This window comes from Peromyscus eremicus, chromosome 10 (genome assembly GCF_949786415.1).
Source record: "Peromyscus eremicus chromosome 10, PerEre_H2_v1, whole genome shotgun sequence".
Classification (NCBI taxonomy): Eukaryota; Metazoa; Chordata; class Mammalia; order Rodentia; family Cricetidae; genus Peromyscus; species Peromyscus eremicus.
The window spans coordinates 32754261-32775438 of record NC_081426.1 but is presented as its reverse complement, the minus strand read 5'-3'; the positions used below and the strand labels follow the sequence as shown (position 1 = coordinate 32775438).

Genomic DNA, 21178 nt, shown 5'->3' with positions numbered 1-21178 from the left:
TATGATCCCAGCTACAGCATGACCACCAGACTCCAACAAGGCCACAGGTTGTGTCCCAGACCCTGGACCTCTGCATGTCCCCAGTGACAACATGTTCCATGGACTTCAACACAGACCCTGGCTTCAGTAGGACCACGGACCCAGACGTGATTCTCAGAAGCAGCCTGGGTCTGGATGTCACCATGGCCCCAGGTGACGGTACAGGCCATCCAGATTGCCATGGCTCCAGTAGCATGCATGGCCCTCAGATACCAACATGACCTCAGGTGGTAGCTCACACACAGGACACAGGCTCTCTCTCTCTCTCTTCTCTGCCTGGCCTATTCTAAGAACAAAGAAGACATCTTGGTAATGAAATGCTCGGTAGATCCTAGACACTATGGAAAACATCCCCCAGAGACTAGGTCAGGCAGAGGGAAAGGTTAAGGAGCTGAAGAAAGGTGAGGAATTGTGACACTGAGATAGCAATTGAGATAACAACACCATTAAGGAACCATGGGATACAATTAAGACACCAAACCTATGAATCTGCCATGTAGAAGAAAGAACTACAATACAGACAAAAGGTATAATGAACTCAATGATGTTATAGCAGGACATTCCCAAACTGAAGGAAAGAAATGAATACACAGGTACAGGAGGCATTGAGAACCCCAGACAGACATGACTAGAAAAGAACCTTTCTATGTCATATGAGAGTTAAAAGCCAAGAGTGCAGAACAAAGAAAGACTATGGAGAACTGCAAGAGAGAAGTGGTGAGTGACTTACAAAGACAGACCTGTTAGGATGACAGCAGACAGCTGAGCACAGACCATTTGGCCTGGAGAATACAGGCTGATAGGATTCAAGTCCTGAAAGGTATGCTACCAGTCAAGATTATTATACCCAGCAAAACTAACTTTAAATTCAAAGGACAAATAAAGACCTTCCTTGATATGCACGAACTTAAGCAATTTATGATCACCAAGCCAGCACTGCAGAAGATACTCAAAGCCATACTACACACAGAAGAGGAAGAAAGTGGTACACAATCATAAGAGCTCAGAAAAGAACAAATTTTACTGGAGGAATGAATAAACAAACGAGAAATAGAAAAGAACCAAAGGTTATTGACTCAGTAAACTAGAACATTTCTAAAATGAATAAGGGAGAAATTAGCATGTGTTTTTCAATAATAACTTTAAATGGTAATGGTCTAAGTCTCCAGTTAAAAGGCATAGACTGAATGGATGGATGAATGGATGGATGGATGGATGGACAGATAGATAGTTAGACAGATTAAAAAGCAAGTTTCACCTAGCTTCTATTTGCAAGAACCCTCATTGACAACTAACTTCTATTTGCAAGAACCCTCATTGACAAGGATACAAAGAAATGGAAAGTGAAAAGATGAAATAAATGATATTTTGAGTAAAAAGATTATCAGAACACTCTTGATTCTGATGAACACATTTTCAAAAAGTAATAGAAGATAAAGCCAATACAAAAAAATCAGTGGCTTATATATACCAATCACTGACATTAAAATCAGTGGCTTATCTCTATACCAATTATGGACATTAAAATAATTGGCTTATCTATATACCAATCATGGACATTAAAATCAGTGGCTTATCTATATATCAATTATAGACATTCAGTGAGAGGAATTAGGAAATCAATCTTATTAGCAATAACCTCAAAAACTCTAGGAATCAACCTAGCTAAAGAGTTGAAAGACCTCTACAATGAAAGCTGTGAGCTCTGTCCTGAGAAACTGAAGGAGACACCAGAAGATGGAAAGACCTCTCATGCTCACATATAGCAGAATTAATCTCTTTTGAAAGGTCAACTCCTGAAGGTCAACCTACAGACTCAGTGAAGCCCTCATCAAAATGCTACTGGAATTCCTCCCATAAATACCAAAACAACCTGACAGTTCATATGGAAGCACAACAGATCCTAAACAGCCAGAGAAACCCTGAGTAATTTGCTGCTGGGTGTACCAACATCTAGTTTTGAGGTGGCTGCAAAATACTATTCTCAGTTGGAAGGCCATACATCTCAGAGGAGCGCTAAAACTAGACAATTATCACCATCATCATCGCCATCATCACCATGTTCGCCATCACCACAATCACCACCATCACCATGACTACTATTACCATCATCACCTTCATCGGCCTCAGCTTCTGTTAGAATCCTACAAGCTGAGTGGGTTGTAGAAACAGGTCATGAGGAAGCCTCTCCTCTCCACAGCTTCTTTCGCAGCTTTAATGAGCAGCCTCTTGTAGGCCCGGGGCGTCAACATTGGCCTTCTTTTAATTTGTACCTTTCCAAATGAGAAGCAATTACATGATAATGATTCATTTCTCTAATGTGTCAAAAATCAGCTGCTAAAAAAAAAAAGGCAAAACAGCCCGCTCATATTCTGACCATTGTTTTCCTGTTCATCTGAGGGAAGGCTCAATTCAGGTCACTCAGAAGTATGTAAAGGTGCTGTTACCATTCCACACACTGGGAGCAAAGTAGCCAGATCAGGAGATTGTGTTTACTTCCTTTTTTACATACACAAGCACACACATATGCGTACACACATACATCCATACACACATGAACACGTGTACACACACACACATACATATAATTTTTTTGAGACAAAGTCTCATGTAGCCTACGCTAGCCTCAAGCTCATTAGGATATCCAAGAATAAGCTTAAATTCTTGATTCTCCTGCCTCTGCCTTCCACGTTGTGAGGTTGCAGCTCTTCATCACCAAACCTAACCACAGGCGATTTTAGGGATCGTAACCTGACCCTTAAAGATCAAAGGCAACTTTCCCATCTCGGCCACATGAAGTGGGGAAGACCTCACCCACTTCAGTGCTCACCCTGCCCCATTCAGTGACCCATGTGGCTGCAGCCTGTTCTTACCCTTTCATCAGTTTACCCACAGGTGAAATGGGTCCTGGGAACTGTGTGGAATACGTGAGAAAGACGCATGAAGCAAGAGCATGTGTGTCAGGTGGCAGCTCAAGAATCCCATTCCGTCTCCCATCTGTCACCCCTGCTATGGCACCTGCCTTGGGCCAAGTCTTGGCAGTCTGCTGTGTGATCCCACTCATGGGGGCACCATGCTTGCTGGCCTCCAAGTCACTGCCTTTCCTCCCTTCTCAGCTCTTCAGCTGTCGCTGCTCTAAGTGTGGGGACAAAGGCCCGGGAAGCCAGGAGGCCATCTGGCCCCTTCTTTAAAGAGATTTCTATATCTCACACACATCTGTATTTGTGGCATCTACACATGAGGGCCAGACATCTGGGCCAGCCCTGTGGAGCTTGCACTTCAAGGCTGAGAGTCATACAGTAGCTAAATACCATGAATATAAGACTAAATTTTAAGAAATTGGGGGAGGGAACACCAGATAACGAAATAAAGGAAGACAAGAGTGGTCGGTAAGAGTGGAGACGTGCATCCTGAGCTTGTCTGGGAGTCGAGCAGATGGAGTTCATAGGAAGTTGTCTGAGGCAGGGTTTCTATTGCTGTGAAGAGACACCAAGACCACAGCAGCTCTTATAAAGGAAAACATTCAATTGGGGCTTGCTTACAGTTTCAGACGTTTAGTTCATTATCATCACGGTGGGAAGCATGGTGGGTGCAGATAGACATGGTACTGGAGAGGGTCTGAGAGTTCTTCGGGGAGCAGGAAGGAAGAGTGAGTCACTGAGCCTGGCTTGAGCATCTAAAACCTCCAAGCCCACCCCCAGTGACACACTTCCTCCAGCAAGACCATCCCTACTCCAGCAAGGCCACCTCTCCTAATAGTGCCACTCACCATGAGCCTTTGGAGGCCATTTTCATTCAAATCAGAAGGCCTGTGGACAGCCCAGAGCTGAATCCTTCAGACAAGTAGATGGGAAACTCCCAGAAAGAGGGTCACCCCACCTGCTGTATGGGTGGAGCCAGAGGGTGGGCAGGGCCCTGTGGGTGCACAGAAGGTGATGCCACCAGCCCCAGAGCCAGGAAGGAGTGATGGACAGTTAGAAGTTAGAGTGGGGGCTGGTTGGCAGGCTGCTGGGCTGGGCTAAGGAAAACAAGGAAGGGGATTCCTGAGGAGAAGAGAGTTGGGTGCTGAGGGAGTAGGTTCCACCAGAGGGGCCTCGCCTGAGGAGCCTAGCACTGCCTTTCAAGCACCAGGAAGAGGGCTGTGAGTCACCCAGAGGTCAGGTGCTTGCCTAGCATGCACAAGTCCCTGAGTTCCATCCCTAGCACTGCAAAAAAAAACCAAACAGGCAGGAAAAACAAACATCTTCCTGAGACTGGCCTGGAACAGGTCCAGCTCTGCAGCTGTCAGCTTGGAGCTCAAGGGGAGTTTTCAGCTTCCCACCCACCCACAGGGCTCAGCCTCTGGGTCTGGAAAGTGGACTTTGTAAAGGGCATCTGTTTGTCACAGCTACCCCAGTATGTCACTGTGGCCCAGCTGCAGAGCACTCTCTGACATCTCTAATCCTAGCACAGGCTGCAGAAGCTTGGGGGAGATGCCTGGAAAGGGGAAAGTAAGCTGCCTGGCTGGAGGAGACAGCAGAGAAATGCAGAGCCCTGATGCTGTCGTTTACGGACCTTTGCCTCCATCTGCCCTGCATCCTGCCTCACTGTCCAGCACTGGGTTTCCCTCTAAGCATCCTCACTCAGCCTCAGGCTGGCATTGAGAAAGAGTGTGTTCCCAATGCTAGCTCTGCCACAGATGCCTAGAACTCACTCTTCCACGCCTCAGTGTCCTCTCTTGTAAACGGAGATGATACTGCCTACCTAGAAAGAGTCTTAGGGACAGGAAAATATAAATGACTATAACTGCCCAGGCAGCTTGCTGTGGCTGTCTGTACATCGTAGATATCATTTCAGGTAAGATATTCATATTGACTGAGAAGAATGCAGGGAAAGTCCAATGCATTTGGGTCCCAACCCCCTCTTTGCCCTGCCTTGCCACTTGTGGGACCCAGGATGATGTCTCTGTCCCCTCATCAGTGGCTTGTCTGGGACAGATACCCACCATACTTGCCTCTGAATTTGGTTATAAAATACCCACCCCCTTACACTCTTAAAATGCCTGAGTGGAAGACGGATCTCTTGGTGTCTCTGCCATCAGATGACCATGACAGTGCCACCCTCAAGGGTTTGGATGAGAACAGACATAGAAGTGTGCCTCCTTACCATCAGGCAGCCTCTGGGGATCTTCACACGCATCCTGCCCTTAGCAAAGATAGGCAGAGGTTTGACTCCTATGACAGGCCGGTCATGCAGACACTAGAGCCATCAAACAGCTATAGCATGCTGTAGAATCTAAAGAAAAGTCCATTCTCCAGCCAGCCGTCTCCAGCCACTTAGTCTCAGCTCCACTAACTAAACTAGTGAGCCACTGCCCCACCCTGGTCCCAGACATGCCCCTCAGCAGATGAACTGCCTGCCCACCTGCTCCATCTCTTCTTAGCCTGTCTGCTCTGTTTTTCCTCAAGTAGACTAATTTAGCATCTTGGGATTAGTCACAGCTGGATAGCTTTCCTCTCTAAGCATTTAGGACTCGATTAAGCTGAGATCCCACTGGGTGATGGCTGCTTGGCTGACCCTGAGAAGATCCCTGATGCTCTGCTGTAAAGCTGGGACAGTAGGTCACCCTGGGTGTCACAGTGGGTGAACCATATGTCCACAGGAACTCAGGACAGGGCAAGTCTGTGTGGACTTCAGTCTTGGGCAGAATGGGACTTAGAAAAGCCAGGATGGGCTTCCTCAGAATGGACTCAAATCAGAAGCATCCTTGGGAGACTCCAGTAGACGGCAGCAGTGGGTACCAGGCCAGAATGAAAGGCACACTGAAGAGCAACATGGTCCCAAAAAGGAGTTCTGGGAAGCTACAGGGAAAATGCATCCCACAGGAAGGACTTAGGCCAACCCTCTTCTGGAGCAAAGGATCCCATCCTTCGGCCCTATGGAAAACCAGCTAAACCTTCAGCTAAGGGTGCCACAGACAAGTGGAGGTGGGATGGACATCCTGAGATGGGGAAATTGTAATAGATGAAGCTAATGGCAAATCCATTCCAGTCTTCTGGGTTGAAACCAGATAACAGGACCTTCCAGGGCTAACGGTGCTGCCCCTTCAGAGCCAGGCTGTGGGAACCCAGCTCTAGAAGCCCTATCCAGTGGGGGCTCTGCCATTTGCGTTCACTGAGTGAATAACCAAACGCGCCCATTCTGAAGCCTTGAAGACCAAGTCCTAGGTTTAGGATGTGATGGTCTCAATTGGCCCTCTTCCAAGGTTGGCTTTTAACTGCAGTACCTTCCAGGTTGAGTTCCCTACCCCATTCCACCCCAACACCTGGTGTTTACCTGAGAAGTAATTACCCCATGAGAAACTTTGTCCCCCATGTTTACTGGGAAGATGAACTCTACCCCAGCCATGACTGGAGCTTGTTCTGATAGACTCTGTGTTTCTTACCCAACTGTTCACCATTATAACATTAGTAGACTCCATCTTTAATCAGAACAAGTGGAGCCAGTTTGAACTCTTAAGACGTGAGCAGCTTCCTTCTCTGACAGCAAGTTCTGAAGGGCATTGTTCCAGCCTGAGCATCGCTTTGGAGGGATAACAGAGAACTCTGTGAGAATGAAAACATGCTTTTTGGCAGTGGGGAGGGGAGTGCTGTTTCTCTGCATGATTGATCTATGCAAATCTAAGTTAGTATTCCTCTACCTCAGTGATGACACAGGAAGCCATGAAACACTTGGCGACATTTTCTACCCCTGTAGCAGGCTTTCTTTTGTGCCACCAGCCACCTCCCAAATCATAACACGGAGACTTATTAATTATGAATGCTCAACTTTATCTTATGCTTGTCCCTTTAGCTCTTATAATTTATTTTAACCTGTTTCTCTTCATCTAGGTTTTGCCTCAGGGCTTTTTACCTTTCCTTCATTCTGTATGTCCTACTTGATGTTTGGTTGGCTGGCAGGTGCCTGGCAGGCCCTGGCCATCTCTCTCTCTTTCTCCCTCATTCTCTTCTCTCACCTCTCTATTTCTCTCTATTTCTCTCTATTTCTCTCTCTCTCTCTCTCTCTCTCTCTCTCTCTCTCTCTCTCTCTCTCTCTCTCTCTCACACACACACACACACACACACACACACACACCTAGATTCCTTCCCCTACTTATTCTCTCTGCCAGCCAGCCTCCCTTATCCCTCTACTGTCTAGCTATGGACCATTCAGCTTTTTATTAGGCCAATCAGGTGCCTTAGGCAGATAAGGTAAAAAAAAGCAACACATCTTTACATAATTAAACAAATGCAGCATAAACAAATGTAGCATACCTTTGCATAGTTAAAGCAATATTCCACAACACACCCCCACCCCACGCTTACACCAGAGTTCTCAACTACTTGCTTCCTGTTGGTATCCCTGTCTGACTCTACACCCTCCCTCCAGCTGACCCTGCACTGCAACAGCTCTTCAAGATGGGCCTGTGTGGGCCCCTGCCTGGCTGTACTGCCCTATAGGTATGCCGCTGTGGCAGCCTGCTCGAAGGATCACAGGCTAGTGTTAGTATTTTTCATCATTCTAATGAATTACTGGAAGACTCTATTTAAAAGATCATTTAGGCTCACAGCTTCAAAGGTTTGGATCTACAGATCACAGCGGGTTTGGGGGCCCTGGTGTGAGGTATAGTACCATGAAGGATTGATGGGTGGAGCTGCTCACTCTGTGGTGGACAGGAAGCAGAGGGAGAGGAAGTGACCAGCAATAATGCCTATCTTTCTAGGACATGCCTCTAGCGAAGGCAGAACCCATAGTGAGAAGATTGATAGAGCAGAGAGGCTCGCTCCATAACAGACAGGAAGGGGGAGAGAGGGGTGGCCAGCAATGGCATGTATCTTTTCAATGCTTGCCTACCCTTCCTCTAACTAACACCATCAAGGGATTAACCTATTGATTAAGTTGGAGTCCTCACAAACCAGTCCCATCTCATGATTACACCCACCATCTAGGGGCCAAACCTTCAACCATGAGCCTTTTGGGCAACACTTCATATCCAAACCATAAGTGTTCTAATTTGGAGACCGAGTCTAAAGTCAGACTCATGCAAATGCTGTAAGTACATGTAAGGTGGTGCGGCTGAGCAACGAGTGGGTAGCTAGTGGCATTCAATGCATTTTAACCCTAGATAGGTTTATAGGAACATGACCCCACTCTACATGGAGCTGCGTCTGTATCTCATCAATGTCTGCTGCCTTAAGCACCACTCATGTCCATGCAGTACAGAGTCTGTGCTGGATCTCAGCCTGGCCCTAGTCCTCCTTGAACTGGGTCAGGGGAATGTTCATGTCTCTGGGGCTGAGGGCTGCTAAGGGCTCCAACCCTCCCTCAGGCAGGTGCTGCTGCTCCTGCCAAGACAGCATCCTTACTTCATGGTGATCCAGCACCTGGCTCTGGAGGCAGTGTGGTGGGTGAGGTCTGCTTAGGGGTTCATTCCTGTCCTGACTCTCCCCTCACAGGTGGGATCCCATTCATCCTGACCGGAGAGTTCTTCCAGCAGTCAGAGCGACCGGCAGCCTTCATTATCGCAGGCACAGTCAACTGGCTCTCCAACTTCGCTGTGGGGCTCCTTTTCCCCTTCATCCAGGTAGGCCTGACTAGGGGGCCTCCAGCCATCACTCTGCCTGGGGACTCTAAGACACGGTGAAATTTCTCTGGTTACATTCTGATGGCTGTCTCTCTCTCCATCTTCATTTCCCTCCCTCTCCCCACTGCTCTCTCTCTCTCTCTCTCTCTCTCTTGCCTCTCTCTATCTCAACTCATATTATTGTCCTAAAGAAGGAAGCATATGTACTTTGACTAAGACCCTCTTTTCTCCCTCCTGTCCCTCCACTTTCCACCTCTCCCTCCTCCTTCCTCCTGTCCCTCCATCCCATCCCCTTTTCCTCTGTCCCTCCTCCGTCTTGTCTCTTCTGGGAGCTGGCCCCAGATGCTATGGGCTGCCTCCTGTAGAATGGGTCACTTATTGCTGAGCGTGTGCAGGAATCCTATATTGTGTCCTGAACCTATGAATCATGGACCACTCTTGCAATGTGCTCATCACTGTGTCAGACAAAACCTCAAAGAAATTTTGCAGTATGTTTCCTACATATACTCCAAGCCTCCCAAGGAAGACAATGATTGGTAGGAAAATGCCAACACATTCCAGAACCAGATGCAAATTCACTGGGGTTTGCAGTTTGGGGCAACAAAAATGAGTGAGCCCCAGCCTGTGGTTCTGAAGCACGTGTACTGTTAGAGATGGGGTTCTGAAGCGTATTGGCTACTGGAAATGTGTTCTGCTGTATATGGGCTATTGGGAGGTGTGGTGGTCTCCAAAGACTTATCAAAGAAAATGGCATTGGAGTAGGTACATGAGAAAAGTACGGAGCAGAGGAGTCTGGGAAGTACAAAGTCCAGGCTAATTTAATAACAGTGCAGAATCCCCGGTGCAGGGTCATGCTTGGCCTGGGTGGGAAACAGTATAGGAGGCAATGAAGCTGCGGCAGGGTGAGGCAGAGGGTGACTGAGTAGAAAGTAAGCTCGTGAAGTTATCCACAGGTCAGAGCATGAAAGACAGGGGCTCTGCAAGAGTTCTACACAGAGACAGAGCCCAGCAGCATTCAATTAGAACGTGGAACTTCCCTACTGCAACACCCTCTAGGGCTCCCTGATCCCCACGACACAGGGGAGTCCACCTGGAGGAGATGAGATTACATCACGTACCTCCAAGAAACAGCCTATCAATCTCTTCTCAAAGGGCATTTCAATCCCACCATCCTCCCTGGCCCACTATCCAAAAAAAAAAAAAAAAACCACTGCTTAGTGCCAGGCCAGCATGCCCCAGCAATCATAGCGCCAGCCAGAGGAGAAGAAAGCACTATCCCCAGCCCACCATGCCCAGACTCAGCACAGCTGCAGACCTGTGGGACAGCTACTTCTCTCACGGCTATAACCCAGTTCCTCTGTACCACAGCTTCTGTGTGCATGTCATCTCCCATGGCCCTCAGCTGGACTTACCCCTGACTCTCTTACAGATAAGTCCACTGAAGCCAGAAAACAGATGGTCATCCCAGGCTCCACAGTGTCCACCAAACCCAGCTCCCCTGCCCGATTCTCTCTGTGCTGATCTGTCATGCACTGTAGCCTTCTCAACCCAGCAGTTAGGAGGCAGGTGTACCATCCAACCTCCAAATCGTCTTTGGCTGCATTTAAACAATGGCTTCCCACCTCACAGTGCTCCAAGCCCCTCTAGGGTCCACGAAGTACAGAGGAACCCATGTTTAGCATTCTCCTCCTTGGGGCCCCTTGCTAGCTGCAGCTAGGACACAACAAGCTGGTTCCCAATGGACTTTATACCTTCAGTGGGCTTTTCTTGTTTGGTTAAAAGCTAGCAAGTAAAACCTGGGGTCAGTAAAGTACCTACTACATGGAGAAAATTAGCTTCAAGTTGCCTGTTGGTCGTCTTTCCCACTCCTTCACAGCTGCTCGGTCCCAGGTCTGGGTCTGTGAAGCAGACCTGTCTTCTACACACCTGGGGGTGTGCAAAGTAGAAGACCTTATAGACACTACAGACTTAATGCCATCCTGCCAGGCCGGGAGTGAGAAGCATCCACTGGCATCTATTCACACAAACATCTAGTGAGCATTTGCCATGTATCAGCAAATGCTCAACCCTGTCAGTGCCAGGAGGTACAGCCTCCAGCAGCCCTTTGGAGAGGCTCCCAAGGTCACCCCCATGACGCATGTCAGAGCCAGAACCTTGAACCCACGTTCCTTATCCTCACCTGTAAGACAAGGAGAGAAAGGAGGCCACTGTTTTTGGCAGATGACTATTCTAAAAGTCCACTTCCACTTGGACAGTGAATTTATCTAAAAAACTACATATGGAGACAGATAAAGAATTACACAGAGAGTCGTTCCCCCAGTGTCTTCCCAGGGCTCTGTGTTGATTGTGTGTGTGTGTGTGTGTGTGTGTGTGTGTGTGTGTGTGTGTGTATGCCTTTGCACGCATTGGAGAGGTCTCCAGCTGAATCTGGATCCACTTGAACTTTATTTCACATCACTCAGATTCACACATCATTTCCCATCTGCGTATCCCTCCAGTGGCATCGCAGGGCTGCACCTCGTTTGACAGTGTCCCGGGTGTCTGGGTCTCAAATTTCGTATTCATTTTCATTCAGTGTGGTTATCCCAGTCCACTCAGTTGGCTTACTTGTCAAAGAGGAGGTCGTGGAGGGAGCAATGGCCGCACACGAGGTGTTGGCTACATACCAGGTCACTAGGCAGCCAGACCGCGTAGTGGAAGTTCTTGTTGCTCCCACGGATCAGTCAGAATGAGCTGTGTTTTCTGCAAGAACTAGTTGCCCCCAACTGAGGGCTGTAGGCAGGAGAGGGGTTCTTGTTTCCAGTCACCCAGTTTGTGGTAACTCATTACAGCAACCATTGAAATAAATACAAAGCAAGCCAAGCAATCGAGTGACTGTGTAGCTGGCTCTCCCTGGGCACGTCACATAGTGTGACTCATGTAATCCCACGACAGGTCTGTGAGTCCCATGTCCCCACTAGCCTCCTTTTACAGATAGCCATTGAGGCACAGAAATGTCAAGTCACTTTCCCGGGGTTGCCCGCTAACAAGTACTAGAAATGAGACCAAACCTACATGCTCCAGAATGTTCATTCTCAACCACTGTAGCACGCAGCCCTAAATCTCAGGCAGTGACACCCATGCAGAGGCTGAGAGGGTGAGAGTGATGTCAGGGGCTCTAAATGATTTTTAGATTGATTCTTATAAAATCCTTGAGGCTCATTGCTTTGACTAGTAGGATAGCTGGTGGCAGCCATCCCTGACACTTGAGTATCCCCTGTGGCTATAGGACAGGCCTACATCAGCCCTGCATGTCCTGGGTTCCTACCAGGAACACATATCAGATAGCTGTGGGTTCCTAGGATGCTAATTTAGAAGGCCAAGCATGTGTCTTGTTTTTATTATGTTTATTTATTTATTTAGTACGTGCGTGTGTGCATGCGTGCGTGCATGCATGTGTGCATACATGTACCTCAAACCTGTGCATAGGTCAGGGAACAATTTGCAATCATCTGTCCCAAGCTAGATCTTGTATATTCTGCATGCTTCAGGGCAGAGTGGTGCCAGTCTGTGTGGGGTACTTAATGAGCAGGGAAACTGTGGGTGAGTGCTCAGAAAGTACAGGCAGAGAGCTTGGATTTGCATGTCAGCTCTGCTACTTTCAGGCAACATGACCCTGGGCAGGTTCCTCACAGTCTTCAGACCTCATTGGTCAAGGACAATAGCAGAATCTACTCACTGGGCTCTTGTGAGAGTCTGTGGTACAGTGCTGGGAAAGCATCCTTAGACAGGGGATAAGGCTCGGTGGATAAAGGACTTGCTGCCCAAGAGAGAGGACCTGAGTTCAAATCCCCAGCACTCCTGCAAAAAAAAGCTGGGTGCAGAGTCACCTGCCTGTAATCCCAGTGCTGGGAAGCGGGGAATGGCGAGCTCCTTGGGGCTTGCTGGCCAGCCAGTCTAGCCAAATCAGTAAATTCCAGGTTGAGATCCTGTTTCAAAAGATAACGTGCAGAATGACTAAAGAGGACCATACATCAACCTCTGGCTTCCAGGTGCCTACACGCATAGATGCACACACACAAACACACAAATAATAGTAAAATAAAAAACGAAAGCCTCCTTACACTGGACAGGCCGCAGCTTGAGCCAGGACATGGGCAGAAGTGAGCGCAGGCCAGCAAACGATCTTAGGGAATGGGATGGCATGGGCTCTGAGGGTTCCAGGTGGCAAGGCAGATCACAGACCCGAAGGGTGGTACGTATGTGTTTCCCAGGGCTGCTGTAGTAACGGTACATACTTGATGCTGCATTTTAATGGGACACGTCTCCTCCGAAACTCATGCTGAACTTTGGTCCCCAGTTGTGCTGGTCAGACTTCGTCACAGTGAGAAATGCCTGAGAGGAAGTAGTGGTTTCTTGTGGCTCACAGTCCTCCATCCACAGTCTTTCCCATCCATTACCAGCTTGCTCTATTGCCGTGAGCGGATAATCATGGCTCTGAGGACTTGGGGTGAGGTAAAATTATAATTGGTTGTGTCTGGGGAGTGTAGAAGAGACAGGGAAGAGCTGAGGAAGATGTATATTTCTAGGGCACACCCCCAGTGATACACTCTGGGGAGCATAGAAGAGACAGGGAAGAGCTGAGGAAGATGTATATTTCTAGGGCACACCCCCAGTGATGCACTCTCCTCTGACTAGGCCCCAACTTCCACACTTCCATCATCTCCAACAGTTCATTCAAATGATAGCTCCATCAGAGAACAAATTCACTTTAGAAAGCTGAGCCCTTGTGAGCCAACTACTTCCCAGAAGGCCTTGGAATGCTGCTGTAATGGTGATAAGACCTTCAACACATGGGCCTTTTGAGGGGAGACCTCATCTCCAAACCAGAACTCTAAACCAGTATTGAAGCCTTTAAAGGGGTTCAGAAGGCTCCACCTTCGTGAAGATGTCAATGCTGTTCTCAGGGGAGTCCTCTCAGAGCAGGACATTCTAGCTGGGAACTCAGCTCCCCTCTTCCCTCTTCCCAAGTGACTGATGTCCTATGGCTCTCATTTTGTGTGTTATGTATCTCCACCTCTCCCATGTAAGGACAATGACATACAGAACCCATCCATGTGGTCCGGGACCTCCCTTTCCTAACTAGATTTTTCACCACATGTGCAAAGTCGCACCCCACCCCCTACTTTTTTTAAAGGGCATTTACAACCTAGGGCTGGACCTTTGAAGGCCATTATACAGCTGTTCATGGAAGTGAGGTGGGTTTGAGGAGCAGGGGCTGGACATGTGATTGGAAACTCACCTCCCTCAATTAGCACACATAGGACCTGGACCCAGGAGAAGTCATGTGAGTTCAGTCCTGGGTGACTGAGTACCTGGCCAGTCATCACCCAGGAGATGACGAGGATGGACATGCTAGTTGTGGAAGACACACTTTCTAATTCAGCACCCAACAATAGTCTCTGCATGCACGTCTTCACACCATCACTTCCTGTTCTCAGTGCATTTTGGACAGATCCTGCTGGACCTTAAGCGTCCTACTGAGGAATCCTCATTTGCTCCAGTAGACCAAAGGGATTCAATCCTGAAGGCCATGAGATTTATCTAGGAGTTTAGGATGTCTGGTGAATGCTAGAGAAGTGCCTATCACACATTCTGATGCAATGTGGAGGGGGTGGAATTACCAGCATGTGTCAAAACAGTGCAAATTGATCTCAGTCACTAAGGCTGAGCACCCACTGACATCTGGTCAACCCATGAAGGATGGAAATCAGTGACAACACACAGAAAAGCATATGGATGTTTCTGCAAGACCTCATTTTAGATACTCAGAGGCTGGATTGGAGTGGGAGACTCTGAGCAGGGAGACCTGGTGGCTCAGAGTCTGTGGTTTACCAGGGATCCTGTAGCAAGGCCTGGAGCAAGCAGGGAGGGAAGGAAAGTCCTGTAAAGACAAGGTGAGGGACATGAGGGAGCACCTGCATGGAGATGCTCTCCCCTGGCTGAGCAGACAGCCAGACTGGCAACAGGCACTTTGCCACCAAGCAGCTCCACCCCCGGCTCTCCTCTTGTTTCTGCAAAAGCAATCTACTGTTGACCCTCAGCAGCCTTTTCTTCCAAGTGGTGGTGGGGCACAGGGCCTCTGAACTGGTCCAGTGGAGAGATTCGCATAATTGAAATGAGGCATCATCAAAGCAATAAGGCCTTATCTGTAGGACAGTGGCTCCATCTGGCCGCTTCTGACTAGAGCTCCCTCCTTGCAGAAGCCTTGCCTTCAAATTCAGCTGCTTCTCAGCCCATGCTCAGTTACCCCAGTTACCAGAAGTGCTACCTTGTGATCAGCTTGTAGCCCACAGGACAGACATGGTTGTAACATGGGCTCTAGCCACACAGAGGCTTCAGAATGATTGAGTCCCTCTTATTTCATAGGTCACATAGGTTGTGGCAAACTTGGAAACTTGTAACTCCTGCAAGTAAGCAATGGCACCAGCTCAGGCTACATAGAGAGTTCAAGACCAGTCTGGACTATACAAGATTTTGTTTAAAATAAAATAACACACACACACACACACACACACACACACACACACATACACACACACACAAATAAACAAACAAGGGAGTGAAACAAAACTACATGGGTGGTGTAGATACAAAGATAGATAGATAGATAGATAGATAGATAGATAGATAGATAGATAGATAGATAGATAGATAGATAGATAAGATAGATAGATAGACAGATAGATGATAGATTGATCATAGATACATAAAAAGATGACATGCATATAGTTAGACAATAAGTTGACTTTGGGTTATTTATTTGTAGGACAAAAGAAAAGAGCAGTGATCAAGCCTAAAAATGAGAGAAATAAATAAACACAAACAAGAAGGGGTCCCAGCACAGACCACAGTGCTAGTGTGTCCAGAAGTGGGGTGTGTTGAGGGCTGAGGGGATGGCTCAGTGGGTAAAGCACTTGCCACACAGCGTGAGGACCTAAATTGAGATCCCCGGATCCCCAGTACCCACATAAAGTTGAACACCAGAGTGTATCTGTAGTAATCCCAACACTGCAATCGTGAGATGGGAGGCTTGGTGAATCCCCAAAGCCCGTGGGCTAGACAACCTGCTATGCACATGTACACAGAAGAAAACAACAAACGACAGTCTCAACGAGGTGGAAGGCAAAGACTGGCGCCTGGGGTGGGTGACTCTCGGATGTCCACATAGCATCCGTGTGTGTATATGCGCATGTGTGTGCACATGTGCATGCACACACAAATTAAAAGGAAAAGAAACGAGGGATATGGTTAATTCAATCCTATGTACTTGAGGTTGAAGTGGAGTAAGAGAGTGCAAAACAGAACACTAAGAAGTCCACGTGTAAATCACCCACAACCTGAGCATCACTGCTGATGGCCAGAGAGCCAGAACTGAAGGTTTAGTTCCATCGGCCCCGTGCCTGAGAGCCCACACACCAGGGACCCTGCCCTGAGCAAACCAGCATTTCATTGGCTGTCCTTTTGCATGAGCCCACAGCCAATGTTTTATGTAGGTTATCTCAGGAAACCTAACACAGCCCTGCAGGGCTCATTACTCAGCTACTACCAAGGGTGTGAGTGGGCCCCAGAACACAGAGACCGGAGGGAACATGCACTGATTGGCATTTATTTCTTCCTCCTGCTTCTGTTCCTCCTCCTCTTCCTTTGTTCCTGTGAGATTCTTAGGGAATTTAAATTATAAATGATTCAGTTTGCTGCAGAAACTATGAAAATATCATGGACAGAAATGACCCACATTAACATCTTCTTTCCTTCCAAATATGAAATGGGGATCTGTATATATGCGGGTGCATGTGTGCACGTGTGTGTGTGTGTGTGTGTGTGTGTGTGTGTGTGTGTGTGTGCGTGCTTTTTGTTGTTGTTGTTTGGAAACCATTGAGCGGATTGGAAGCCCATCTAATCTAGCTTGAACTCATACTACCTATATAACACCTGGAAAGGCTGCTCTCAGGTGATGCCATATTCGCAGGGATCAGGGGCCAGGACTTCAGTGTGCCTGTTGTTCACTGTGCAACACCTGTCCTTTCTATGGTGACCAATGTGCCCTTGGGTGTTCGCTCAAAACTCTCCCAGACAGCCCAAATCTTAAAACATTGGTCAGTCCCAAGCAACTGGGACAGTTACCAGTCACCCACAGCCACCCTCATCATGTCTCAACAGTCTCTTGCCTCCAGCCCTGCCTGTACCTCTGGCTCCCTGCCTAAGACAGTTCCTACAACACTGCATTTGTTGGTGGTTGCTATTCATGACCCTTTTTGCCAGGCAGTGTGTAGGCAAAAAACCTTCTGGATTACTTTAGCAAATTTTGGGGCCAAACCAGATGACCTTGAATTCCAGCCATGCCACTCAGCATCGAGGTCGGGGGGCAGAGTAATCTTAACTTCCCCTGCCTGTTTTTTTTTTTTTTTTTTTTGCAGGAGGGCTCTTAAGAGATACCCTACATGGTGTCTGCATGGGAGCTACAGCAAAGCTTGTTGTTGTGATCCTGACTACTGAAAAGTTGTTGTCTGTCCTGATATCCTAGACAGAGAGACAGGAAGGAAGAGAAGGAGGGAGGAAGGGAGGGGGAGATGAGGGAGAATACCAACACTTCCAGGGCATTTGCGGCCAGACACAGAAAACACCAGAAGGAACAGTCTATATCAGATGCTATGATGAATTCTTGAGATGCCAAAGAGTGACATGTGTCCCCAAGATGTAGGAAGCTCAGCTGAGAGCCACTACCACACATGCAAGAGAACATCTTAGATAGGTGTTTTTGCTGTCATGGAAGACAGGCTTGAACCCAGTGTGAAGGATGGAGAGGCACTTCCTAAGCATGGACACATAGTTCTGGCCACTTCTTCACAAATGTATAGATTATTATGGCAGAAATGAGTCATTCCAACTCAGAGCACCTTCTTGTGATAAATGAGTTGAATAGCTGCTTCTAAACCTAACCTAGAACTTCATTAGGTCATAATTTCATCACTTCCAGAGCATGCTGGGTTTTTGTGGCCTTGTGTTTAGGCAATGCATGCCCCTCCTCTGAGCCCACCCAACCACAGCACTACAAAGTAGGCCATAGGTCCACTCTGTGCGATCCAGAGTTGGAATTCCCAACGTGCTTCTCATTTCCTTGCTCTGGGAAGCAGTTACCCCCTCACCCCCTCACAGTTCTGATTCAGAGCGGGGGGGGGGGGGCGGGGGGGGGACTAAGATTTTTTTTCTTTAATCTCAAGGGCCTTTTCCTAAAAGCAGTATTTTGCCAAAATTGCCTCGTATTTTTAGCATCATTTAACATTCTACTGTATTCTACTGAGAAGAAATTTTCCTCCCTGAAACAAAAATCTGAACCACTTTAATGGTCGTCTAATGACATAAAAGATGTGTTTTCAGAAGCGACGTGACTGTGGCTAGCAGCACCCCTGAGAGCTGGAACAAAACAGGGATGTGAAGAGGTGGTGGCGAGAGCCGAGTATCCACCCCAAGTGAGGCTCCACTCCACCCACAGATTCCATGAGCTTGCGTCTTAACTGATGCCTGGCCCGGTTCCCACCCTCAACCACCTCTCCCATAAGGTCACACCACAGGGCAGGGGTGAACAGAGCGAGTCGGCAGTCCCAGGCCAGGAAGCAGTTAGAGAGCAGTTGCTAAGGTTAGCATTGACTTGGTCGGCTCACGTCCTCAGTCCAAGCCAGGGTCCAATGCGGGGCAAGGCAGCTTTGGAGAAGAACGTGCTGCTGAGTTTCCATCCCCTCCTGCCCCTCCTTCCAGCAGCATGAACTTGGCAGATAACACGGACTGTCCTGGCAGGAGTGAAGACAGTCTAAGGAGAGACACTTATGCCCTGCCCATTGGCACCAATAAAGCTATGTACTGCAAGGAATCTCGTAATTCAGGCAGGGAAAGGCTGAAGCCATGGTGCCAGCTGGAGGACATACTGGTTCCAGGGAAGGAGCTTTCACTGAGTTCTGACAACTTACCAGACCAATGTGCAGGATGAAGCCAAGGCAATGTTGATTAATGACAGGTCAGGTACAGGACTGCTTTGTTATGCATACCTCTTGTCTTCTTAGTTAAACCTAAACCTCATTCAAGACCTCCAAGAGTGGCTTGTGGCTCACTGGACATCATTATTTGTTCCTTTGCCCAGTGTGGCCACTTTGATACATCTCCCTCTGCTTTTTTTTTTAAGATTTATTTATTATATATACAGTATTCTGTCTGCATGTGTCCCTGCAGGCCATAAGAGAGAGCCAGATCTCATTACAAGTGGTTGTGAGCCACCATGTGGTTGCTGGGAATTGAACTCAGGACCTCTGGAAGAGCAGTCGGTGCTCTTAACCACTGAGCCATCTCTCCAGCCCCCTCCCTCTGCTTTTAAACACCCTTTGTCTCTGAGCTGTGTCTTGAGGATGGGCAGCTGAGCCTAGGTAGATAGAGCTGCCAAGGACCAGGCTCTGACCCTAACGACTCCAGTAACAACCTGACTCCAGCTTGGGTTTGTTTGTTTGTTTGTTTTTCATCTGTAAAGAGGAACAAGGCAGGCCTGTAAATGGCCCCAAAGATCTGGCTCTGTAGTGGGGCAGAGTAAATGTTCATTTGCAAAAGCTCCTCCCTTCTTCTCCCTCCCCAACCTGACTCTGTAACAGCCTCCTTCTGCAGAGACAGTGATTGGTACTGCGACTTCCAGCACTAGAACAGGGAAAGAGAGGTGGTAAGCAGGCATGTCTGCCTCAGCTCTGTACCTCCCCTAGGCCAGTACCCTCAGGAAGAAGGCCTATCCTAGCTATGTGCTGCTATCACGAAGTGCCAAAGACAGAGTTATCTTTATGAGGCTGGAAGTCCGAGACCAAGGGATTGGTGGATCTGGTGGAGGCTGTTCTCTGTTTCCAAGATGGTGCTCCCCAGTGTCTTCTTCATGTGGAAGAAGGTGAAGGGTGAGAGGAGGCTGCCTAGTTCCCTTCATCCCAGTATGAAGTTTCAAATCCCATTTGTGATGGATCCACCCTTATGATTTGATCACCCCATAAAGGCCTCACCACATTGTGAATTCAGCCCCAACACATTGGTTTGGAGAACTGCATCAGGGACCCAAGAGCACTTTTCATCTGGGGGTCCCTCTGTTGACTCGGTGCCCAAGAAATGGAGTCTCTCCCCCTACTTTTCCTACACTTTTGCCCCTGAGACTCACGAGGAAGGGGACAAATGTCCTATCCCCAGATGTTGCTGGTGCTGTGGGTTAACTGAAGTCTGTGAAACAGAATAACCCAAGAGGCCTCATGATGTCCTTTGGGGAGTGAAGACAAGCACATAGTAACTCAGGGGGTGGTAAAGACATCCCAGACAGCTCCAGGAGTGCCCTGGCTAGGGTAGAGAGCCTTGGGACACCCTTGGACTCAGTAAACATCCACTCCTGGTCCTCTGTCTATCCAAACTCCCTGCATTCTGTAGATGCAAGAAAAACAGCAATGCCCACCCTCCCATAGCTTACCCTCAGTGGGGAGAGAATTAATTAACAGGCAGTTCTATGCTCTATACTCCATAATGATGCACAATTAGAGACAGTGAATCAGGACTGGAGGGCACCCTCTCAAAACTGGAGTTAGAGAAAGTCTCTCTAAGGAAGGACCCGTAGGCAGAGAAAGTGAGAAAGCAGAATGTACAGGTGTTTTTGACAATTGTGCCAGGAAGACAGATGATGGCATGTGCAAAGGCCCTGGGGCATGATATTAGGAACAGCCATCAGGAAGGTAAAGCTGGAGCAGAGAAGAAAGGAAATGACCTCAGAGAAGTAAAAGGGACTAGAGGTCAGCCATGGGATGGAGTTTGGCTTCACTTGGAGTGACTTTGGACATGATTGTGGATTTTGAACAGAACTGTGGCAAGGTGTGCCTTTTGCTTAACAGAGTCATGCCAGCTTCTCTTCTGAGAATAATCCAAGACACTAGGAGAGATGTGGGGAACCCAGAGGAGAACAGAGCATAATGGTGGCTTCCACCAACACAGTAGCCTTCGAAGTGGTGATAAGTGTCAGATGCAGGCTGTATCTCAAGGTGGGGTCAGCATGACTTCCTGATGGAGCAGATGTGAGTAAGGATGGCTAGAGGAGCCCTCCTGGCTGTAGGTGTCTTGGTTGGCCTCTAAGTCTCTAGAGAGATGGGGCCCCATAGAAGTAGTGAGCTGCAGGCCTCTGCCATCTCTCTATTAGACAGCTCAAATGTGGAGTCAGCATGCAGGCAGGGCCCGGACTGTAAGACGCATTCCATTCTATCACAACACAACACGAGGGCAAACATCACCACATTTCAAATAAGGAAACTTAATGCTCGGGGGTTTGAAATTCTGCCTTAAGTGGCTCACCTTCTGTGTTGGCCCAGCCTCTCTGACGACAGAAACCCTGATTCTCCTCCTTCCTCTTCTTGGCTCACAGACTCTCTGTGGACAAACAGAAGGCACCTTTCTCGGAGCAAGGCACCCTTCACCGCCCACAGTGCTTTGAGATGGGTGTTT

General features: G+C 48.1%; 1 protein-coding gene across 3 annotated transcripts in view; it reads left to right on the top strand.

Moving 5' to 3' along the window:
- Slc2a9 (solute carrier family 2 member 9) overlaps positions 1 to 21178 on the top strand; it is a 153949-nt gene that overhangs the window by 130268 nt on the left and 2503 nt on the right. For all 3 annotated transcript variants that reach the window (XM_059275800.1, XM_059275801.1, XM_059275803.1), the window contains one exon: positions 8514 to 8641. In XM_059275800.1, coding sequence (XP_059131783.1) covers positions 8514 to 8641 — 128 coding nt within the window. The remainder of the gene's footprint in view (positions 1 to 8513; positions 8642 to 21178) is intronic.